This window comes from Colletotrichum costaricense (genome assembly GCF_030867565.1).
Source record: "Colletotrichum costaricense strain IMI 309622 chromosome Unknown Scaffold_1.1, whole genome shotgun sequence".
Taxonomy (NCBI): domain Eukaryota; kingdom Fungi; phylum Ascomycota; class Sordariomycetes; order Glomerellales; family Glomerellaceae; genus Colletotrichum; species Colletotrichum costaricense.
Genome location: NW_026848230.1, coordinates 3,966,938 through 3,983,061, shown reverse-complemented (window position 1 = coordinate 3,983,061; position 16,124 = coordinate 3,966,938). Strand labels below are relative to the sequence as shown.

At 51.9% G+C, this 16,124-nt stretch overlaps 7 protein-coding genes across 7 annotated transcripts; 3 read left to right on the top strand and 4 right to left on the bottom strand.

The window, feature by feature from the left end:
* Nucleotides 1-530: 530 nt before the first annotated feature.
* Nucleotides 531-1,577, top strand: CCOS01_01367 (uncharacterized protein; the record flags this gene model as incomplete). The annotated part of the gene is made up of 1 exon (XM_060449563.1): nt 531-1,577. The coding sequence occupies one exon, from the start codon at nt 531-533 to the stop codon at nt 1,575-1,577; it is 1,047 nt and encodes a 348-aa protein (XP_060321001.1).
* Nucleotides 1,578-2,911: 1,334 nt separating this feature from the next.
* Nucleotides 2,912-7,180, top strand: CCOS01_01366 (uncharacterized protein; the record flags this gene model as incomplete). The annotated part of the gene is made up of 5 exons (XM_060449562.1): nt 2,912-3,021; nt 3,087-3,389; nt 3,448-4,263; nt 4,324-5,455; nt 5,654-7,180. The coding sequence occupies 5 exons, from the start codon at nt 2,912-2,914 to the stop codon at nt 7,178-7,180; spliced, it is 3,888 nt and encodes a 1,295-aa protein (XP_060321000.1).
* Nucleotides 7,181-7,367: 187 nt separating this feature from the next.
* Nucleotides 7,368-8,483, bottom strand: CCOS01_01365 (dienelactone hydrolase; the record flags this gene model as incomplete). Its single annotated transcript, XM_060449561.1, has 3 exons — nt 7,368-7,697; nt 7,760-8,076; nt 8,144-8,483. The coding sequence occupies 3 exons, from the start codon at nt 8,481-8,483 to the stop codon at nt 7,368-7,370; spliced, it is 987 nt and encodes a 328-aa protein (XP_060320999.1).
* Nucleotides 8,484-9,864: 1,381 nt separating this feature from the next.
* CCOS01_01364 (NUDIX domain-containing protein) lies at nt 9,865-10,461 on the bottom strand (the record flags this gene model as incomplete). Its single annotated transcript, XM_060449560.1, has 1 exon — nt 9,865-10,461. One exon carries the CDS (start codon nt 10,459-10,461, stop codon nt 9,865-9,867), a length of 597 nt encoding a protein of 198 aa, XP_060320998.1.
* Nucleotides 10,462-10,716: 255 nt separating this feature from the next.
* On the bottom strand, nt 10,717-11,136 carry CCOS01_01363 (uncharacterized protein; the record flags this gene model as incomplete). Its single annotated transcript, XM_060449559.1, has 1 exon — nt 10,717-11,136. One exon carries the CDS (start codon nt 11,134-11,136, stop codon nt 10,717-10,719), a length of 420 nt encoding a protein of 139 aa, XP_060320997.1.
* A 1,212-nt stretch (nt 11,137-12,348) lies between these two features.
* CCOS01_01362 (carboxyl transferase) lies at nt 12,349-14,175 on the bottom strand (the record flags this gene model as incomplete). Its single annotated transcript, XM_060449558.1, has 3 exons — nt 12,349-12,471; nt 12,524-13,565; nt 13,625-14,175. 3 exons carry the CDS (start codon nt 14,173-14,175, stop codon nt 12,349-12,351), a joined length of 1,716 nt encoding a protein of 571 aa, XP_060320996.1.
* Nucleotides 14,176-14,508: 333 nt separating this feature from the next.
* On the top strand, nt 14,509-15,834 carry CCOS01_01361 (acyl-CoA dehydrogenase; the record flags this gene model as incomplete). Its single annotated transcript, XM_060449557.1, has 2 exons — nt 14,509-15,689; nt 15,741-15,834. 2 exons carry the CDS (start codon nt 14,509-14,511, stop codon nt 15,832-15,834), a joined length of 1,275 nt encoding a protein of 424 aa, XP_060320995.1.
* Between the last annotated feature and the right edge of the window lie 290 nt (nt 15,835-16,124).

Here is a 16,124-nt window from a genome sequence, read left to right as displayed (position 1 = left end):
GACCTAGCAGCCGAAAGCTGGGCGATGTGCCCACCTCACATACACATTCCCCCGCGCCTGACCTTGTGACGCAGGAACAAGTTCACATAGCTGCCTGGTGTGTAACCACCTTTGCACCAGTGAGATCTGCACTCTTGGGCGCAATGGATGGGCGAATTGCAAGGCTTCAGGGGGTTGCAAAAGGGTTAGAGAGTTGGGTTGGTCTCGGTTGCCTTGTAATAGGCTGGTGCGTATGCGTCCGTCCCGCGGGTTGGCTTTTCTTGGGTGTATGTGTGGGCGTGTCAGGTATTGGCGAGGCTGGCGTTTTCTGTCGGCTCAACAAAAGCCGTGCTGACGACGTTGAGGAGTGTCATCTAGCAATTTGTCGTCTCTTCTTTGCCAGACGTCTTAGATCGAGCGCGTATTCCGACTTCGGTACAAAGGATAGTATACCAGCAACAGGTAGGCCAGTGGTAGATTCCCTCAAAGGCGGACGAACTTTTACTGAATCTATCTGACCTTTCTGTCTTCCCTTTTCAGCAGTACCGACGATGGTTCGTGAAGTCAATACCAGGCCCGAAATTCGGGAAACGGAGGCGCGGCGGCGCGAGTTGGCTGAGGTTGCTCTCGCGGTGAAGCCTGAGGTGTACGGTTCCGGCGTAGATGCCATGTTGGACAGACAGCTTCAGGAACCTGTGGACAATCGCAAATCTTCTGGCTCCGGCGAAATCAGCAAGGAGGTCTTGATGGATCCCAAGCCTCGTGAGGCTATCGACCAGGGATGGGTCGACGTTGGCGACGCCACGACCGAAGCGTCTCTCGATACACAAGGTACAGGTACCGTTGAGCGAGAACCGATCACCGTAAACGCTTCGAGAGCAGAGACCGACCTGGACAGAAAACTACACGAAATCACTGCCCAGGGATCCCTGAGTGAAATACGGGATCTTTTACAACAGGGAGCGAACCCAAACACGTTATCCGCCCAAGGAACCCTTCCCCTCTGCGAACACGCCCGGCGCGGAAACAAGGACGCAGTCAAGTCACTCCTCGACCACGAAGCCGATATCAACCTATCCGACGCGAGCGGTCGAACAGCGATCTCATACGCCGCGGAAACGACGGACCCGGCGATGGCTCGCTTGTTGATGGCGGTCCCGGGCGCAGACGTCAACCTCAAAGACGGGGATCTTCGGGCGCCGGTGTGGTATGCCCTCTGCGCGTGGATCAAGTCCGGTCGGATCTTTGTGCCTGATACGGATACATTGTTTGTGCTTCTTGAGGACGAGAGGGTGAGGGTTGAAGATGTCGATGGGGAGGGGAGGGGGTTGCTGCATCTTGCTGCTGCGGCTGGGGCTGCGGATCTTGTGGAGTTTTTGTGTGGTAGGGGCGATGTTGATGTGAATCGTCGAGATGGGAGGGGACGTACTGCTGTTGCGTATGCTTTGGGGTGGAAGGATGTCGGGGTGCTTGGGGTGTTGTTGAAGTATGGTGCTGGGATCACGGTGGTTCAGGGGAAGGGGTTTGAGGTTGTTTCTCCGAGGCGGAGGAGAAGGTGGGTTGAAGGGCGATGGTGCTATGCTCGTATCATAGACTGAATTTAGGATCTTCAATATCACTGTTGACAATTACTCCAGCTTGAGCGTTCCCTTTTACGGTATGTCTCTACAAATAACAGCATGAAGGAGAGGAGATCAACACCCATGTAGTGGAATATCCATACCACAGAGGTGGGAAATCACTGAGTTATTTTCCCTTACTCCGATAGAGCTTGATGAGAGGAGCACTTCTCTAAAGCTTTGCTAAGCCTATGGCCCTAGGAGGTAGGCAAGGAGAACATGCAGTAGACGCCATACACTTACATAGGAGATTTTGGGAAGCAAGGGCCCAGAGCTTTCTTGCAGCTTTGCAGCTCGCAGGTCCTTCCTCGCAAGTTCACCAATAAGTTTCAAAAACTTCGGCGAATCTCTGCTTCAAAAATGGGATTTATCTGTCTCAGCTACCCACTTCCTCTGGCAGAAGACACAGAGGAGCTCTTTGTCGAGTCTGGGTGTGTTTTTTTTTCTATCAGATCTAGAAGAGATGATCAAGCGACTCGCAATTACGAAGGTCTCCCTCAGCCTTCCCTATCATCGAGCGTCGTGTCAGCTACAATGTTGCATTGCCCTATTGACCTGTACATGTGCTAGCAACTCCAAATTCCAAATCTTAAGATAAAATACTCACTGGCAAATGAAATATGCCCAGTTCGATTGTCTCGTATTCGTCATCGCAAGAGCAACCAGAATACTAAAGTATTGATGTCCAGGCTTGTCCTAGAAACGGTTGGCCTCTTGCCAATTTGTCTTTCACTGAAATCCTACAACAGAATTCGTAGCCCTCGGCTATTCACATTTCTTTCTTGATATCTGTTTCCTTTCGTAGGTCTGGTCCCTTTCTTCACCAGGCGTTGTGAAACGGCTGTATGCTCGGTCTTTAGGCGAAGACAGGGCCCAGAGCCGGTCGGGGGGTGACATAGGTATCTAAAGTGAATTACTGGTCGGCCAGACGGCCACAATACGCGCGTGAGCCTGCGCCCTCAAAAGAGTATGAAATTTCAGGCAGGAATAGGTAAGCGTGTCGACGCCTAATTTGCTGCAGCCGGTCTGGCATAGCCTCCCACACCTGTCCAGCCACAGAAACGTGGGTTGCAGGCAAACCAATCTGATCTCAAACCTCTGTTGGGGAGTATTGCAGCCACTTCGTAGCCTGCATAGCTACATTGACGCAGCTGGAGGTCAACGTTACGCCCAATCAGGTGTGCAGGAATGTCTCCCATTGACATCGCTTCCTTAAATCTCCCAGTTGCTCCCTCGTCCTCCTTGTCATCCTCGTTCCTTTCTTTGCTTCGATTTCATGTGCCTACGTAAATCTGCGGATAAATTCGTCCAAGATGAGTTTCGGGTTTGGTGTCGGCGATTTCATCGCTGTCATAGACAAGTTGAGACACTGCCACGACAGATTTTCTGAGGCGCCTGAGCTGTTTGTCTCTCTAGTTAGGAAGTATGCTTCCGGAATTTCCTCTTCGTCTATCCGTCAGAGAAGTCTTTAATAACAGCCAGTAATAGCGTGGAGATCATCAAACCGCTTCTCGAAGAAGCCCGTTGCCCACAGCAGAATCTCAATGATGAAGACCAAAAGATACTGGAGAACATCATCGAAGGTTCCTACAAGGACCTTAAGAGATTGAAAAAAGTCTTGGATGATTGCAAGGAACTCAACAAGCCCCTCGAAAAGAGAAGGTGGGACAAGTCGAAGCTTTTGCAGTTTCTCCAACGGTTACAGCTCGACCCAAAAGTGATCGACGGCATTCAATCAAGTCTCTCCATCAAAATCACACTACTGAATACCCTCAAGAGCGCGTCAGATAGGTCAGTACGAATCTGTGCACTCTTTATCAGTACGGGAGCGGCTGACGACGCTCCACAGTCGAGTCATACAAAGCACAAAGCAAGCGGTGGATTCGATGCACCATGAGCAAGTCAGCAAACGTCAACAGGAAATCTTGGAGTGGCTGACGCCATCCAACTATTCATCACAACAACGAGATTACTTCTCCACAAGGCACCCAGAAACAGCATCCTGGCTACTAGAGTCCAAGGAATTTGAATGGGTAGCAAACAGAGGCCAGACTCTGCTGTGCCATGGGATGCCAGGGGCCGGCAAGACCATCATGACTTCCGTCGTCATAGACCATTTGACACAACGGTTCCGTGAGGAACCGAGGGTCGGGATAGCCTACGTTTACTGCAACTTCAAGGACACCGAACGCCAAGATTGCCACGATCTCTTGTCTAGTCTAGCGAAGCAGCTGGCGCAATCCTGCTCTGAATTCCCTCAAAGTCTTGAGACGCTCTACGACAAACACCAGAAGCGGAATACCTCAAGATCTACTCAAGAGACCATCGATCTGCTCCAGGTCTTATCCTCCTGCTACGAAAGTATATTCATCGTTGTTGACGCCTTGGATGAGTGTGATAGAAACGCTCGACAAGCTTTTCTTCCAGAAATCCTCCGGCTACAACAAAGATCTCAAGTCAATATTTTTGCAACCACCAGAGAAATTCCTGAGATCTTGGAGTCGAAGGAATTTGAGAATTCTATCTCTGTAGAAATCAGGGCTATTCAGGAGGACGTACTAAGATACACGTCAGATCGTATGACCCGCATGCAGAGCTTTGTTCGCAACAACCTTGATTTACAGAAGGAAATCAGACACACCATTGCAGAAAAGGTTAACGGAATGTAAGTTTCCAAGCTCTACCTCTGTATCTACCGTCATGAAAACGGTGCTGACGCACATAGGTTCCTGTTGGCGAGACTGCTCATCGATGCTTGGTCTAACAAGCTGAGCCCGAAGGAGCTCAAGAAGGCACTCAAAGTCTTTGGAGAAACGAGTGAAAAGGCAAACATCTACTCAGCCGTATACAATGAGGCCATGAATCGGATTAGGTCTCAACCCTCTGAGCACGTTGAGCTCGCGCTGAACGTTCTCTCTTGGACAACAGGCGCCAAGAGGCCTCTTACAATCGAAGAGCTGCAGCATGCCCTCGCTGTCGAAGAGGGAGAAACGGATATAGACCAGGACAACATCATACCAGTCGAAACCATGATCTCTGTATGTGCTGGACTTGTAACAGTCAGTGAGCGAAGGGGTCGCGTGATACAACTTGTTCACCAGACAACACAAGAGTACTTCGAGAGGAAAAGACATCAGTTTTTCCCAGATATTGACTCTCAAATCGCAATCGCATGTACCAATTACCTTTCGATCAAGAATGTTTACAAGCCCTCCGGAGACTCTGACTCCGACTCCGACTTCGAGTTCAAGTTCGAACGGCGACATTTGCAAAGTCGCAGATACAAGTCCGCTCCATTCTTCGACTATGCAACTCTATACTGGGGGGAACACACACGAGAGAGCTCGATTATCCCGACAGAAGTAGTTGGGTTTCTTCGGAACCAAGACGCACGTAATAGATCCGCTTCGGTGCTGGGACAACTACGTTGGATGCCATCTATCCCTCGCACGTCGGCACAAGTGGCAGCATATTTCGGGATTCTCCAATTGTTCACCAACTATACTCTCCCGGAAATCGACATGTACTCGGTTGACGAAAGTGGTAAAACCGCGTTGTGGTGGGCTGCCTTCGCAAATCGGTTAGATGTTGTCAAGTTTTACCTCGACAGCGACGCCATCGAGCACACCCCGCTTGAATCACATTCACCATGCACTGAAACTTTCAAGAGAAAAGTATCGATTCAGTGTTTCCGAGAATGCATGCGAGTAGCTATAGAGAAAAAACACGCGGCTGTGCTAGATGCTTTCATCGGGTTCTCCGCTGAGCGAAGGCTCAATGGGGATCCTGAGCAGGACAAGGAGTCATGCATCTTCTCACAGCCTATCAGCCAGAAGGATGTCAATTGGCTCAACGAGGTATATGAAACCAGATTCTACTCGTGGAACCGACCCACGCAGTACCGCGACGGAATTATGTTTACCAAAGAACCCTCCGTGACTAAAATTTGCTGGAGGATAATTGTCTATTTCCTAGGCCGCCAAAGACTTGGATATTCACTTGTTGTATTGGTATGCCTGAACTCTTTGAGATACTCAAAATACTCGGACTCACAGGACTACTTGAACTATCTTTCAGCCGTCTCAACATCAGCGAACGAAATTCGACCCATTCCATTGAATTTCATGCTTGACGAGCTATTAATACTCCTTTCCAGAGGAGAAAGCTTTGATTCTAGTGAGATATCACTATTGGATCAAGGGCTCGCCGAGACGTTGAGGCTGCTTCTGAAGCTAGGGGCCAACCTCGACATGTCGAATAACATGGGAAAGATACTTTGCGCGCCCGCTCTTATGGGATTACACTCAACATTCAGATTTCTTATGACAGAAGGGACTTGCGTCAGTACACGGGATGCAGGTGAGAAGATTCTCACATCAGTGGCCGGCATGACGGGCAAAGGGTCAGCTCTATCTGCGCTCATCAACCGCGCAGTCATTACTGAAAGACACGACTTGATCAGTCAAGAACCGAATGTTGAAAGCCCCCCATCAATTGATGTAGAGGAAAGCGTTATATCCGCTCTTAAACTGCTCGTAGAGATGGGAGCGGACATCGGAGCCCGAGACCACAAGGGCAAGACCCCGACATACTGGGCCATCGTCTCTAGAAATATCCCAGCTCTTCGTTTCCTGTTAGAGAACAATGTCGAGGCAGAGGTCGAATCAACTTGGGGAAAGCGCCCTTTACTACAGGCTGCTGTCGGGAGCAACATGGCGGTTGTAGAACTTATTCTTGACCATAATGCCGACATTGAAGCTGCAGATAAGAAAGGACGGACCGCATTATCATGGGCAGCAGGATGCGGCAATCTCGCGACTGTGCAACTTCTCTTGAAGAGAGGTACCAAGGTTGACGTCCCGGATAAAGGTGGTCGAACCCCCTTAGCTTGGGCATGCGCAGCGGAAGACACAAAGGACCAAATCATCCGGACTCTCCTGGCACACGGCGCCAGCCCAGACATTGGGGGCAGCGCCGGTGCTATATGGCTTTACGCTCGTCATAAATTTGATCTTGCCATCATTGATATGTTTTGTCAGCATGGTTTTGACATGTGCTCAGAGGACGACTTAGGGGCAACGCTGCTATGTTATGCTGCAAGCCATGGATCAGCGGAAGCTTTCAAGATGATCCTAGAGCTGACAAATCTGGACTTGAACTCGAAGGACCACAGCGGCCGAACGGTTTTGTGGTATGCAATGAAGGGAGCTCCCTGGCGCAGATCCAACACAGAGGTTGTGAGAATGATATCGGATGACCCCAAGGCCGACCATGACTGCCTTGGCATACAACAAGCTCTGATTCAGGCGATCGATCACAATTTCGTGGGACTTTCCCGGTGTCTGCTCACTCGCGAGGGCGTGAGTATCAATGGGGAGTTCAATGGGAAGGATGCTATGTTGTATGCAGCTGAGAAAGGAAGGTTGTCAATTTTCATGTCACTCAGAGAGTGTGGAGCTGTGTGGGGACAGAATCAATGCGAGAACGTGGAAATACTGTCAAGCAATCTGTGGAGATTTATGGAAATTAACGTGAAAGAGGGAATTTACAGGTGGTCTTATCACAAAGGTCGGCTGTTGTAATATCGAGATAGTCTTCTTCTTCATTAGCCACGTCCCATAGAAGAGGCTTGTGGTCCTGGTTTCTCTGATAGAATGGCGAACGGCTCATCATGAAGCGCATGCTCATCGAAGCCCCCGTCAAACCATCTCAGTTTGTGCCCTCGACGATTCATAACTCATTCGTGATTATTACGATCCACACGCAACCTTAGAAGTTCTTTCCAAAGAACTCAAGGACTGTCTTATATCCACGAGTGTACTCCTCCTTGACTCTGGAATCCTCCAAGTCAGAGCGAGCGGCCATCCATCCGTGAATCTGGTCCTTGAAAGTCTCAACGTGCTTAGTCACGTTGAGGTTGGCCTCGAACTTCTTGACATCCTCCTCGGGCTCGTCCTTGGAAGCGAGCATAATGAGTGGGATCTTGATGCCCTTGGCATCCTCGGGCTCGACCATGGCGGGATGGACCTCGGCGGCGACCTTAAAGGGGTTCTTGTCACCCGAGGTCACGAGTGAAACGACCTTCCCGCCCCAGCAGTACTGCGATTTTGTTAGCGTCTACCCAATTACTCTGTACTGAGGTAGGCTGGAGAGACACTTACGCCAATGGTAGCAAAAGACTCAATGGATGAGTACTTTGACTGGATGGCCTTGACGTAGTCCGGGGTCTGCTCGGCAATCTTGGGAGGCGGAAACTTCTGGAAGAAACCGCCGAGGTTCTTCTGCTTCTCCTCGGTGTCGGGGGGGAACCACTCGATGGGGCAGGGCTCGCCAGCGAACCAGTCAGGGATGAAGACGCGGTACTTCTCGGCGCCGCTGGTGGCCAGAATATCGGCTCCCTGGAGCGTCTGGGGGAAGAATCCAAAGATATCGAAAGTGACGACGATGGCCTTCTTGGCGTCGGCGGGACCGGTGACGTCTGTAGTGGTAATTCGGTTAGCACTGTAACGTATTGGCTAGGTAGGTAGACCTGGCAGCTGACTCACAGGTCTTCTTTGATCCAATCTCTTCATAACTGCCCTTGGCATCGTAGCCCTTGGAGACGACAGGAGGGATGTTGCAGCATCCCTCGCTGTGGCCGTGCTGAGCAGGCATAGTCGACATCTTGGCGGCTTGTGTCGAGAATGACTTGTGAAATTGCTGTGTAAGGGGTGTCGATGTGGTGGTTGAGCTGTAGCAAGTCGCAAAGCTCTTTGGTGTTGTTGTGGTTGTTGGTCGGGAAGCTATCGCAGGGGTGGGGGAGTGAGGTTGTTTGGGAATCCGGGACGACGATCTAGATAAAGCTTGGGAAGCGGAGCGCGCGGCTTCGGCAGTGTGGGAAGACATTGGATTTATTATGCTTCAAACGTCAAGTGGAGGTAATAATATGTACGTTGCGGGTGCGGGCTCCTCGAAGTGGAGAGTCAATGACGGATTAAGCTGCGTTTTGGCGGGGTTAAGAGCTGCTCCGTTTCGCTGACGTTTGCAGTACAGACGAAGCTAACGGAAGCTTTCTGCGCCCCTTCTGTTTGGACGATTTCATTGTTCGCGATTGGCAAGAGAGGGGGACAGCCGCGGTCCTCGATTGTCTCCATGGAGGGGTAGCAATGAGGGCCCCATCAGGAGCTTGGGACTTCCAAGTGGGAGGGGGGTTTCATGGGGGTGATGTCACCACTTGCTTCAATGAAAATCAATTCGGCAAAAGGGTCGACCCCGCCAAGGGTGGGTATGATCGGCCCCACTAGTCGAAGAATGCCGGCGCCGGCCGGCATCGGCAGTCACGGTCGACCCGAGACACGAATTGCGCCTGCTAGTCAAGAAAGACTCGCTAAGGTAAAGCTTCATGCAGCTAGTCATCTAAACCTTCTCGGTCAACCATGTTGTCTCTATTCTTTCTGTCTTTCCTCGATTCCATTACGGTGAATGAATCGTACTCATGAAACCGAGAGACGCCAAGGGACGGCACGACGAGACATACACGCGGTGAAGTGACAGTAAACCAATCATGAAACGGGCTGAAATGCAATTGAACCAAATAACTCTCAACGATTCTCAACTGCACATCTCTATTCCATCAGATGTCTTGACGACAGGGAAGCGGCCGCGGGCAGCGGTGGGCTGGACCGCCGCAGCCCTGCATCCATCGCCGCCCACCCCGCCCTGCAAGACCCAGCGTTCTGGTTTGTCAGATTGAAATTTCTTCCCATGAATCGATCGCAATTTAGGGTAAGTATGTTGCCGGGGAGACTGGGATAATGCATCCGAGATGGATGGGAAGCCCCTGTCACCGCCAAGCTGTCAGACTCCTGCTGCGTTCGGGAGTTGGTCCGCGGTCGTGATACCGTTTCCTCATGTTTTCTCTTTTCTTCCACTTAGACTCCTTCTTCTTCGCAGACAACGGGTCGGGAAGCCCTCGGGGTGAACCTCCAGACATTGGGCTGGTAGCTCTCATGAGCTCATCAGGCTAATTTGCTGAGATTCATCAAAATGGCCGGAACAAACAGACTTCAATCAAAAACTGATTCCTGTGAACAATCTAGCCTAATTCCATTGTCTTCTTGACTTTTTCCCAAACCTAGAGAAAGTAGAAGATCCCGACAATGACAACACCGTATGCCTGCGCGTCGTGTTCAAGTCAAATTACCCCACGCGAATCCTGCCTCCCGTTTTCCAATGGCCAACGCCCAACTTTGCCTGATCCAATAGAAACACAAAGCGCCCCCTAACATCAGATATCATACCCCGATTTTCTCAAATCCTCCAGAGCCTTGGTGACGACCATGCCATCCTCCTTGAAAGCCAACTTGTCCGCAGCTTCATCAACATCGACCCAGCTCACGTCAAACTTGACTCTGTCCTCTCCCGTCCAGCCCTCGGGTCCAAGATCACAATTCCCCTCCGCAACAAAGTAAAACACCATTTTCATAGCGCCAGTAGCCGGGTCAGGGTAGTGACACACAGCGATCGGTTCCGTGTCAGTGATCTCCTCAGACACCTCCGGGGCACCAGAGGGTCCACCCGCAGGCGTGGCTCTCGTGCTGAGTCTCAAGGTGACGGGCTTCACCGTAACGCCCGTCTCCTCGCGCGTTTCGCGCAGCGCTGCTGCAAGAAGGTCTTCGCCGATGTCTTTCCGCCCCTTGGGCATCTGGTAGATAGCGTGTCTCTTGTTATAGATCAGCAGCACGCGCCGTGCCCGCATGTCGATTGTGACGGTGCCGCAGCTGATGATGAACTTGTTTGAAGGGTAGAACTTGCGGCCGCGTGCCATTTCTGAAATGCTTGATGCGTACATCTGGGGCTCTTCCGGTAGAGCAGAGGGTGCCATTTTGTTCCAACTTGGAGGGATGAATAGGCTATGAGAGTGGTTGATATGATATGAGCTGAAGTGAGAGACAAATTGATAGTGTGAGAATGATGAATGAAGGTAGCTGGTGGTATGTACCCTCGGCCTGAAAAGAGATGAAGCTGTCTGGTTTTGGGATGGCTTGTTTTCAGAACAAAGAACTCTCCTCGGCAACTGCCTTTAGTCTGGGTCGAAAGAAACCAAATCGAGCCAATTCACCGACTAGGGCTTCCCTCTTCATATACCCGCCCTTGATCTTATGGCGGTGAACCGTACCACGAGAGCCTGCTGGCAAGAAGGCTCACTCGAGCTGTCGGTCTGTCTCCATCCAGCCCCTCGGCGTCGACGTCTCTTCCAAGCCTCCGGGGACCATCCAGTATCTTTTTTCACTGACCGGTTCTGTTTCATGCAGTAGCACATCGCCATCCCCGAGCCAAGGCTTAAGACAGAGACATTGACAAACAAGAAAGAAAGGAGACCGCCTTCAAAAGGGTGCCAGAAAGGTAATCCTGCTGCGCCCGCCGCAGCCGGCATCAAGACACTCACTCCACTATCCGGGTCCCATATCCGTACTAGTAGCCCTAAAGAAGACTGAAAAAAAGATTGAAAAGAACAAACTGCAGGGCCTAGCCCGGTGAGCGCATACCGGTGAAGCATGGGTTGGCGATCGGTGAGACTGGGGTGTGAGTGTACTGCATGGGTTGCCCACAAATCGCGGTCTGCCCTGGGAGAGAAGGTAAAAGTGAAGGGTGCCTTGTTTGGGAATAAGAGAGGCATGATGCACACCACGTGGGTGAGAAGAAACGGAAGGAAATATGATCAGTCATCTCTGGCCGGGTGGTGAGATATTCGGCTTGAAACTAACAAGCGAATGAGATCGGCTCCTTGCTGCCGTGGCCGGAGACTCTTTTTTTGGCTGGGCAGGTTTAGTCGCGTGTCACCATAACACCATCTATTCCATACTTCAACCTCGGCCAGACCCCATCCGGTTATGTCAGGTACTTTCCTGCTTCTCGAAGCCAGTAGAACACGCGATGGAAAAAGTTTCTGAAAGAAATTGATCAGCACGTCTCGTGTAGAACACTCAAGACCCGTTGTAAACGTCACACAAATATGAGCACGTGGACGGCTGTAGCTGTGGCCACGTTCGTTTTTGCTGACGATTGATCTGCAAGACTTGTGGAGAGGTGCCATGAAATGCGTAGACATGGGGATATGTGAGTGATGGGTTGAAGAGGCAACGGAAAGGGGAAGAACCAAAGGCTGGCTGTGCAACACGTCCGGGGCTTTCACCGCCGGCGTTCGGCAAGGGTTTGGCCGGTGGGTCTCCGGAGAGAGCTCCGTGCGATTGGCTCTTTCCCGATCTGTTGCAGAAACCTTCTCCGTATGCTGCCAAATCTGTCTCTGTTTGGCAGTCTGCTCCGGTCGGGGAGTTTCCTTTCGTGAAAGATGCGAGTTTTGCGAATATGAGTGGGAAATTTCGCCGTCTGCCAAACTGCCATCTTCCTTCCAGGGCCCCGAATAAAGTTCTCCACTACGCCGTTGAGTGCAACGGCGGGAATGCATGCAAGGCACCCGGATGAACCTAGAACCTCGTCAACCAGCTTAGGCACTTAATAAAACGTAAGCTATTGCAAGTGAGATGGGCTTGATGGCTCGTTTGTGGTCTTTTGTATCGGCAATCGGTCATCGGTCAACATACGTTCTTGCTATAAGGCGGATGAATGATGAAGAATACTTACCAACTGCTACCGAGCATATCGCCAAACTTAGGGCACACTTCATAGAGGGCTGTCGATTTTCACAAAGAAATGATAGTAAATGGCTTGTTTTGCGCTCCCTTTTCTAAATGACCAAAATCTACCTTCTTTACATTCGGAACACGCCAAACTTGGTATCACCAGCCTTGACTTCATTCCGGCCTGACATGGCTGCTCTAAGGCCTAGACCCAAATATTTACGGGTATGCTGGGGAGGAATAATGCCGTCATCCTATGAGCATGGTTAGCAAAAAGTGTATGACGTGTAAGTGGTAATGACTGACCCATAATCTGGCTGACGAGTACGTTGCGTCGCTTTCCCGTTCTATCCTCTCCTTTAACTCGGGATCGGCCTTGCCAACAGTCTCCATAACAGCAGCCAGCTGCTCACCGCCCATGACACCAATGCGTGAGTTCGGCCACATCCACAGGAAACGGGGGCTGTAAGCTCGCCCGCACATGCCGTAGTTTCCGGCACCATAGCTACCTCCGACAACGACGGTAAACTTGGGAACATCGGCGCATGCTACAGCAGTGACAAGCTTTGCGCCATGCTTGGCGATGCCACCACGCTCGGCGGCGGAGCCGACCATGAAGCCAGAGATGTTCTGGAGGAAGACTAGCGGAATTCCTCGTTGAGCACACAGCTCAATGAAGTGTGCGCCCTTCACAGAAGATTCGGCAAATAAGATTCCATCGTTGGCTACAATACCAACCTTGTAGCCATGAATATGAGCAAATCCGGTGACCAAGGTTGAACCGAAGTCGCGCTTGAACTCGGAGAATTCGGAGCCGTCGACAATGCGAGCGATAACCTCCTTGATGGGCAAGGGCTTCCGGAGGTTGGTACTGGCGATACCCAGAAGCTCGTCCGTCGAGTATAGAGGCTCAGCATAATCCTTCACGGGTGCTGCTGTTGAAGGTGATTTTGTAGGCCAGTTCAGGTTGCTGATGCTCCGCCTCGCAAGTGTAATAGCATGGGCATCGTCGACTGCCAAGTAGTCTGTTACTCCTGAGACAGAGGAGTGCATCTTGCCGCCGCCCAGCTCCTCCGCACTAATCACCTCGCCAGTGGCAGCCTTGACTAGCGGCGGACCAGCGAGGAAAATGTGGCCCTGGTTCTCAACGATGATGCTCTCATCGCTCATTGCCGGCACATAGGCACCGCCCGCAGTGCACGGGCCCATTACGACCGAAATCTGGGGAATCCCCATGGAGCTCATCCTTGCTTGGTTGTAGAAGATGCGCCCAAAGTGGTCGCGATCCGGAAACACGTCCGCCTGGTGTGGGAGGTTGGCGCCGCCGCTATCGACCATGTAGATACAACTGTGTCATTGTCAGTATTAGTAAAATTGGCCGCGGCGTGTAAATCATGGGGTTCCTACGGCAGCTTGTTCTCCTGAGCAACGGCTTGTGCTCTCAGATGCTTCTTGACGGTAATTGGGTAGTACGTTCCGCCCTTTACTGTGCTGTCGTTGGCCACGATCACACACGTAACGCCCTCGACAACACCAACACCCGTTATGATGCCTCCCGCGGGTACATCAGCCTCGGGGTAAAGCTCATGGGCGGCCAGCGGCGACAACTCCAAGAAGGTCGTGCCAGGGTCGATCAATGCAGTGACTCGGTCGCGCGGCAGCATCTTCTTCCTTGCCAGGTGCTTTTCCCTCGCCTTTGCTGAGCCACCCAAGTGCACCTTGCGTGTCAAGCCCTGCATCTTCTTCATCACCTCCCCCATGTGCTTCTCATTCTCCTTATACTCTTCGGATGTTGGATCGACATTGGTCTGGATTCGGGAGATGGCGCTCGCCTGGTGCGGCGGCGTGAAGGTCGCAACGGTACGGGCGGATCGCGGGAGGCGGGGTGCCCTAAACCCCGGCCGGGTCAATTGACGCGACAGAAGCAGCACATCTCTCGATGACCGTGAGAAAGACATATTTTGGACGTTTACAGAGGAAGATCCAAAGGGTGCGGCAGTTTGAGAGTTGAAGGAGGAGCACTACATGTGCCGACGAAGCCCTTGAAGACGGGAAGGAGAGGTTCAAGGGCCGCTCGCTTGCTGACGGTATACCATTCCAGTGACGTCCAATCGCTCACCTCGGCCCGCTGAAAGCCGCCCGTAGCCGAGCACCTTCTTGTCCCGGTTGGACCTCCAGCTCGGCATCAAGCTAAGGTAACTTGGATCATCAATCGTAGGAGAAGTTGTTGTTCTTCATTTCCTCTCTTTTCAACTTATTTCATTCTCGATTTCGTTGCACATCCTACAGCCATGTCAAGTGTTAGAGCATTCAGATCGTTGGCGCGGCCAGCGCGTCAATTGCGACCCGTCGCTGCCCCCGCCCTCCAGATCCGACACCACTCCTCTAAGCATCCCAAGGGGTTTGAAGCACCGTCACAAGCCGATCTTACCGAGCTGCGCGAGCGCGTACAGGAGTTCACAAGGCGCGAGATCACAGAGGAAGTTGCCGCGAACACGGACAAGAGCAATGCCTTCCCCAATGAGATGTGGCAAAAGCTGGGCGAGGCGGGTTTCCTGGGCATGACTGCCGATGAAGACGTTGGTGGTCTGGCCATGGGCTACCAGGCGCATTGCGTCGTCATGGAAGAGATCTCGCGTGCTTCTGGCTCAATTGGTCTCAGCTATGCCGCCCACTCCCAACTATGCGTCAACCAGCTCCAGCTCAACGGTTCTCCGGAGCAGAAGCAGAAGTACCTTCCCGGTCTGATTGCCGGCACGAGCGTTGGCGCGCTCGCAATGTCTGAGTCTGGCGCCGGCAGCGATGTCGTGAGCATGAGGACGACAGCGACGGCCGTCGATGGTGGCTACGTTCTGAACGGCTCCAAGATGTGGATTACCAACGGTCCCGACGCCGACGTCATCGTCGTTTACGCAAAGACGGAGCCCGAGAAGGGCTCCAAGGGCGTCACGGCGTTCCTCGTCGAGACCAAGACCAAGGGCTTCAGCTGCGCGAGGAAGCTCGACAAGATGGGTATGCGCGGAAGCAACACCGGAGAGCTCAACTTTGACTCCGTCTTCGTGCCCAAGGAGAACATTCTCGGCAAGATCAACGGTGGTGTGAGAGTTCTGATGGAGGGTTTGGACCTGGAGCGTCTTGTTCTTAGCGCCGGACCTCTGGGCATCATGCAGGCCGCGCTGGACGTCGCTCTGCCCTTTACCCACCAGCGGAAGCAGTTTGGCATCCCTATCGCTCAGAACCAGTTCATCCAGGGCAAGCTGGCAGACATGTACACGAAGCTACAGGCCTCCCGTGCATACACATACGCCACGGCCAAGGCTGTTGATGAGGAGGGGATCATCAAGACACAGGACTGCGCCGGCGCCATCTTGTATGCTGCCGAGAGGGCGACAGAGTGCACTTTGGACAGCATCCAGCTTCTCGGCGGCATGGGCTATGTCGAGGAAATGCCAGCTTCGAGGCTGTTGAGGGAGTAAGTCAAGCCCAAAAGTCCCTCAGGCTCTTCTGTACTAACTGTCATCAGTGCGAAATTGTATGAGATTGGTGCCGGAACTTCGGAAATCCGGAGAATGGTCATTGGAAGGGCTTTCAACAAGGAATATGCCCACCTGGGGTGATTAACATACAAGTAGCATGGATATAAAGAACAACGAGCGAGCCACTTTGGGATCTCAGGAGCAAAGAATCAAGACGGGACCTTTGATGTCACCGCAAAAGCATGTAGAATTCCAATGGTAAATTTCTTCTATTAGGTTGCCACCACAGAGAATCGGGAAGTAACAAGTTCACAGTCTGAAGGTATTTGTGTTGCAAAAAATTGTCTCCATCTGGCTTCTTTCTCTACATCCAAATCTACATCTCCATTCCTGTCTTTTGAGTGTTCGTCTGTCACATCGCAGTGACATCA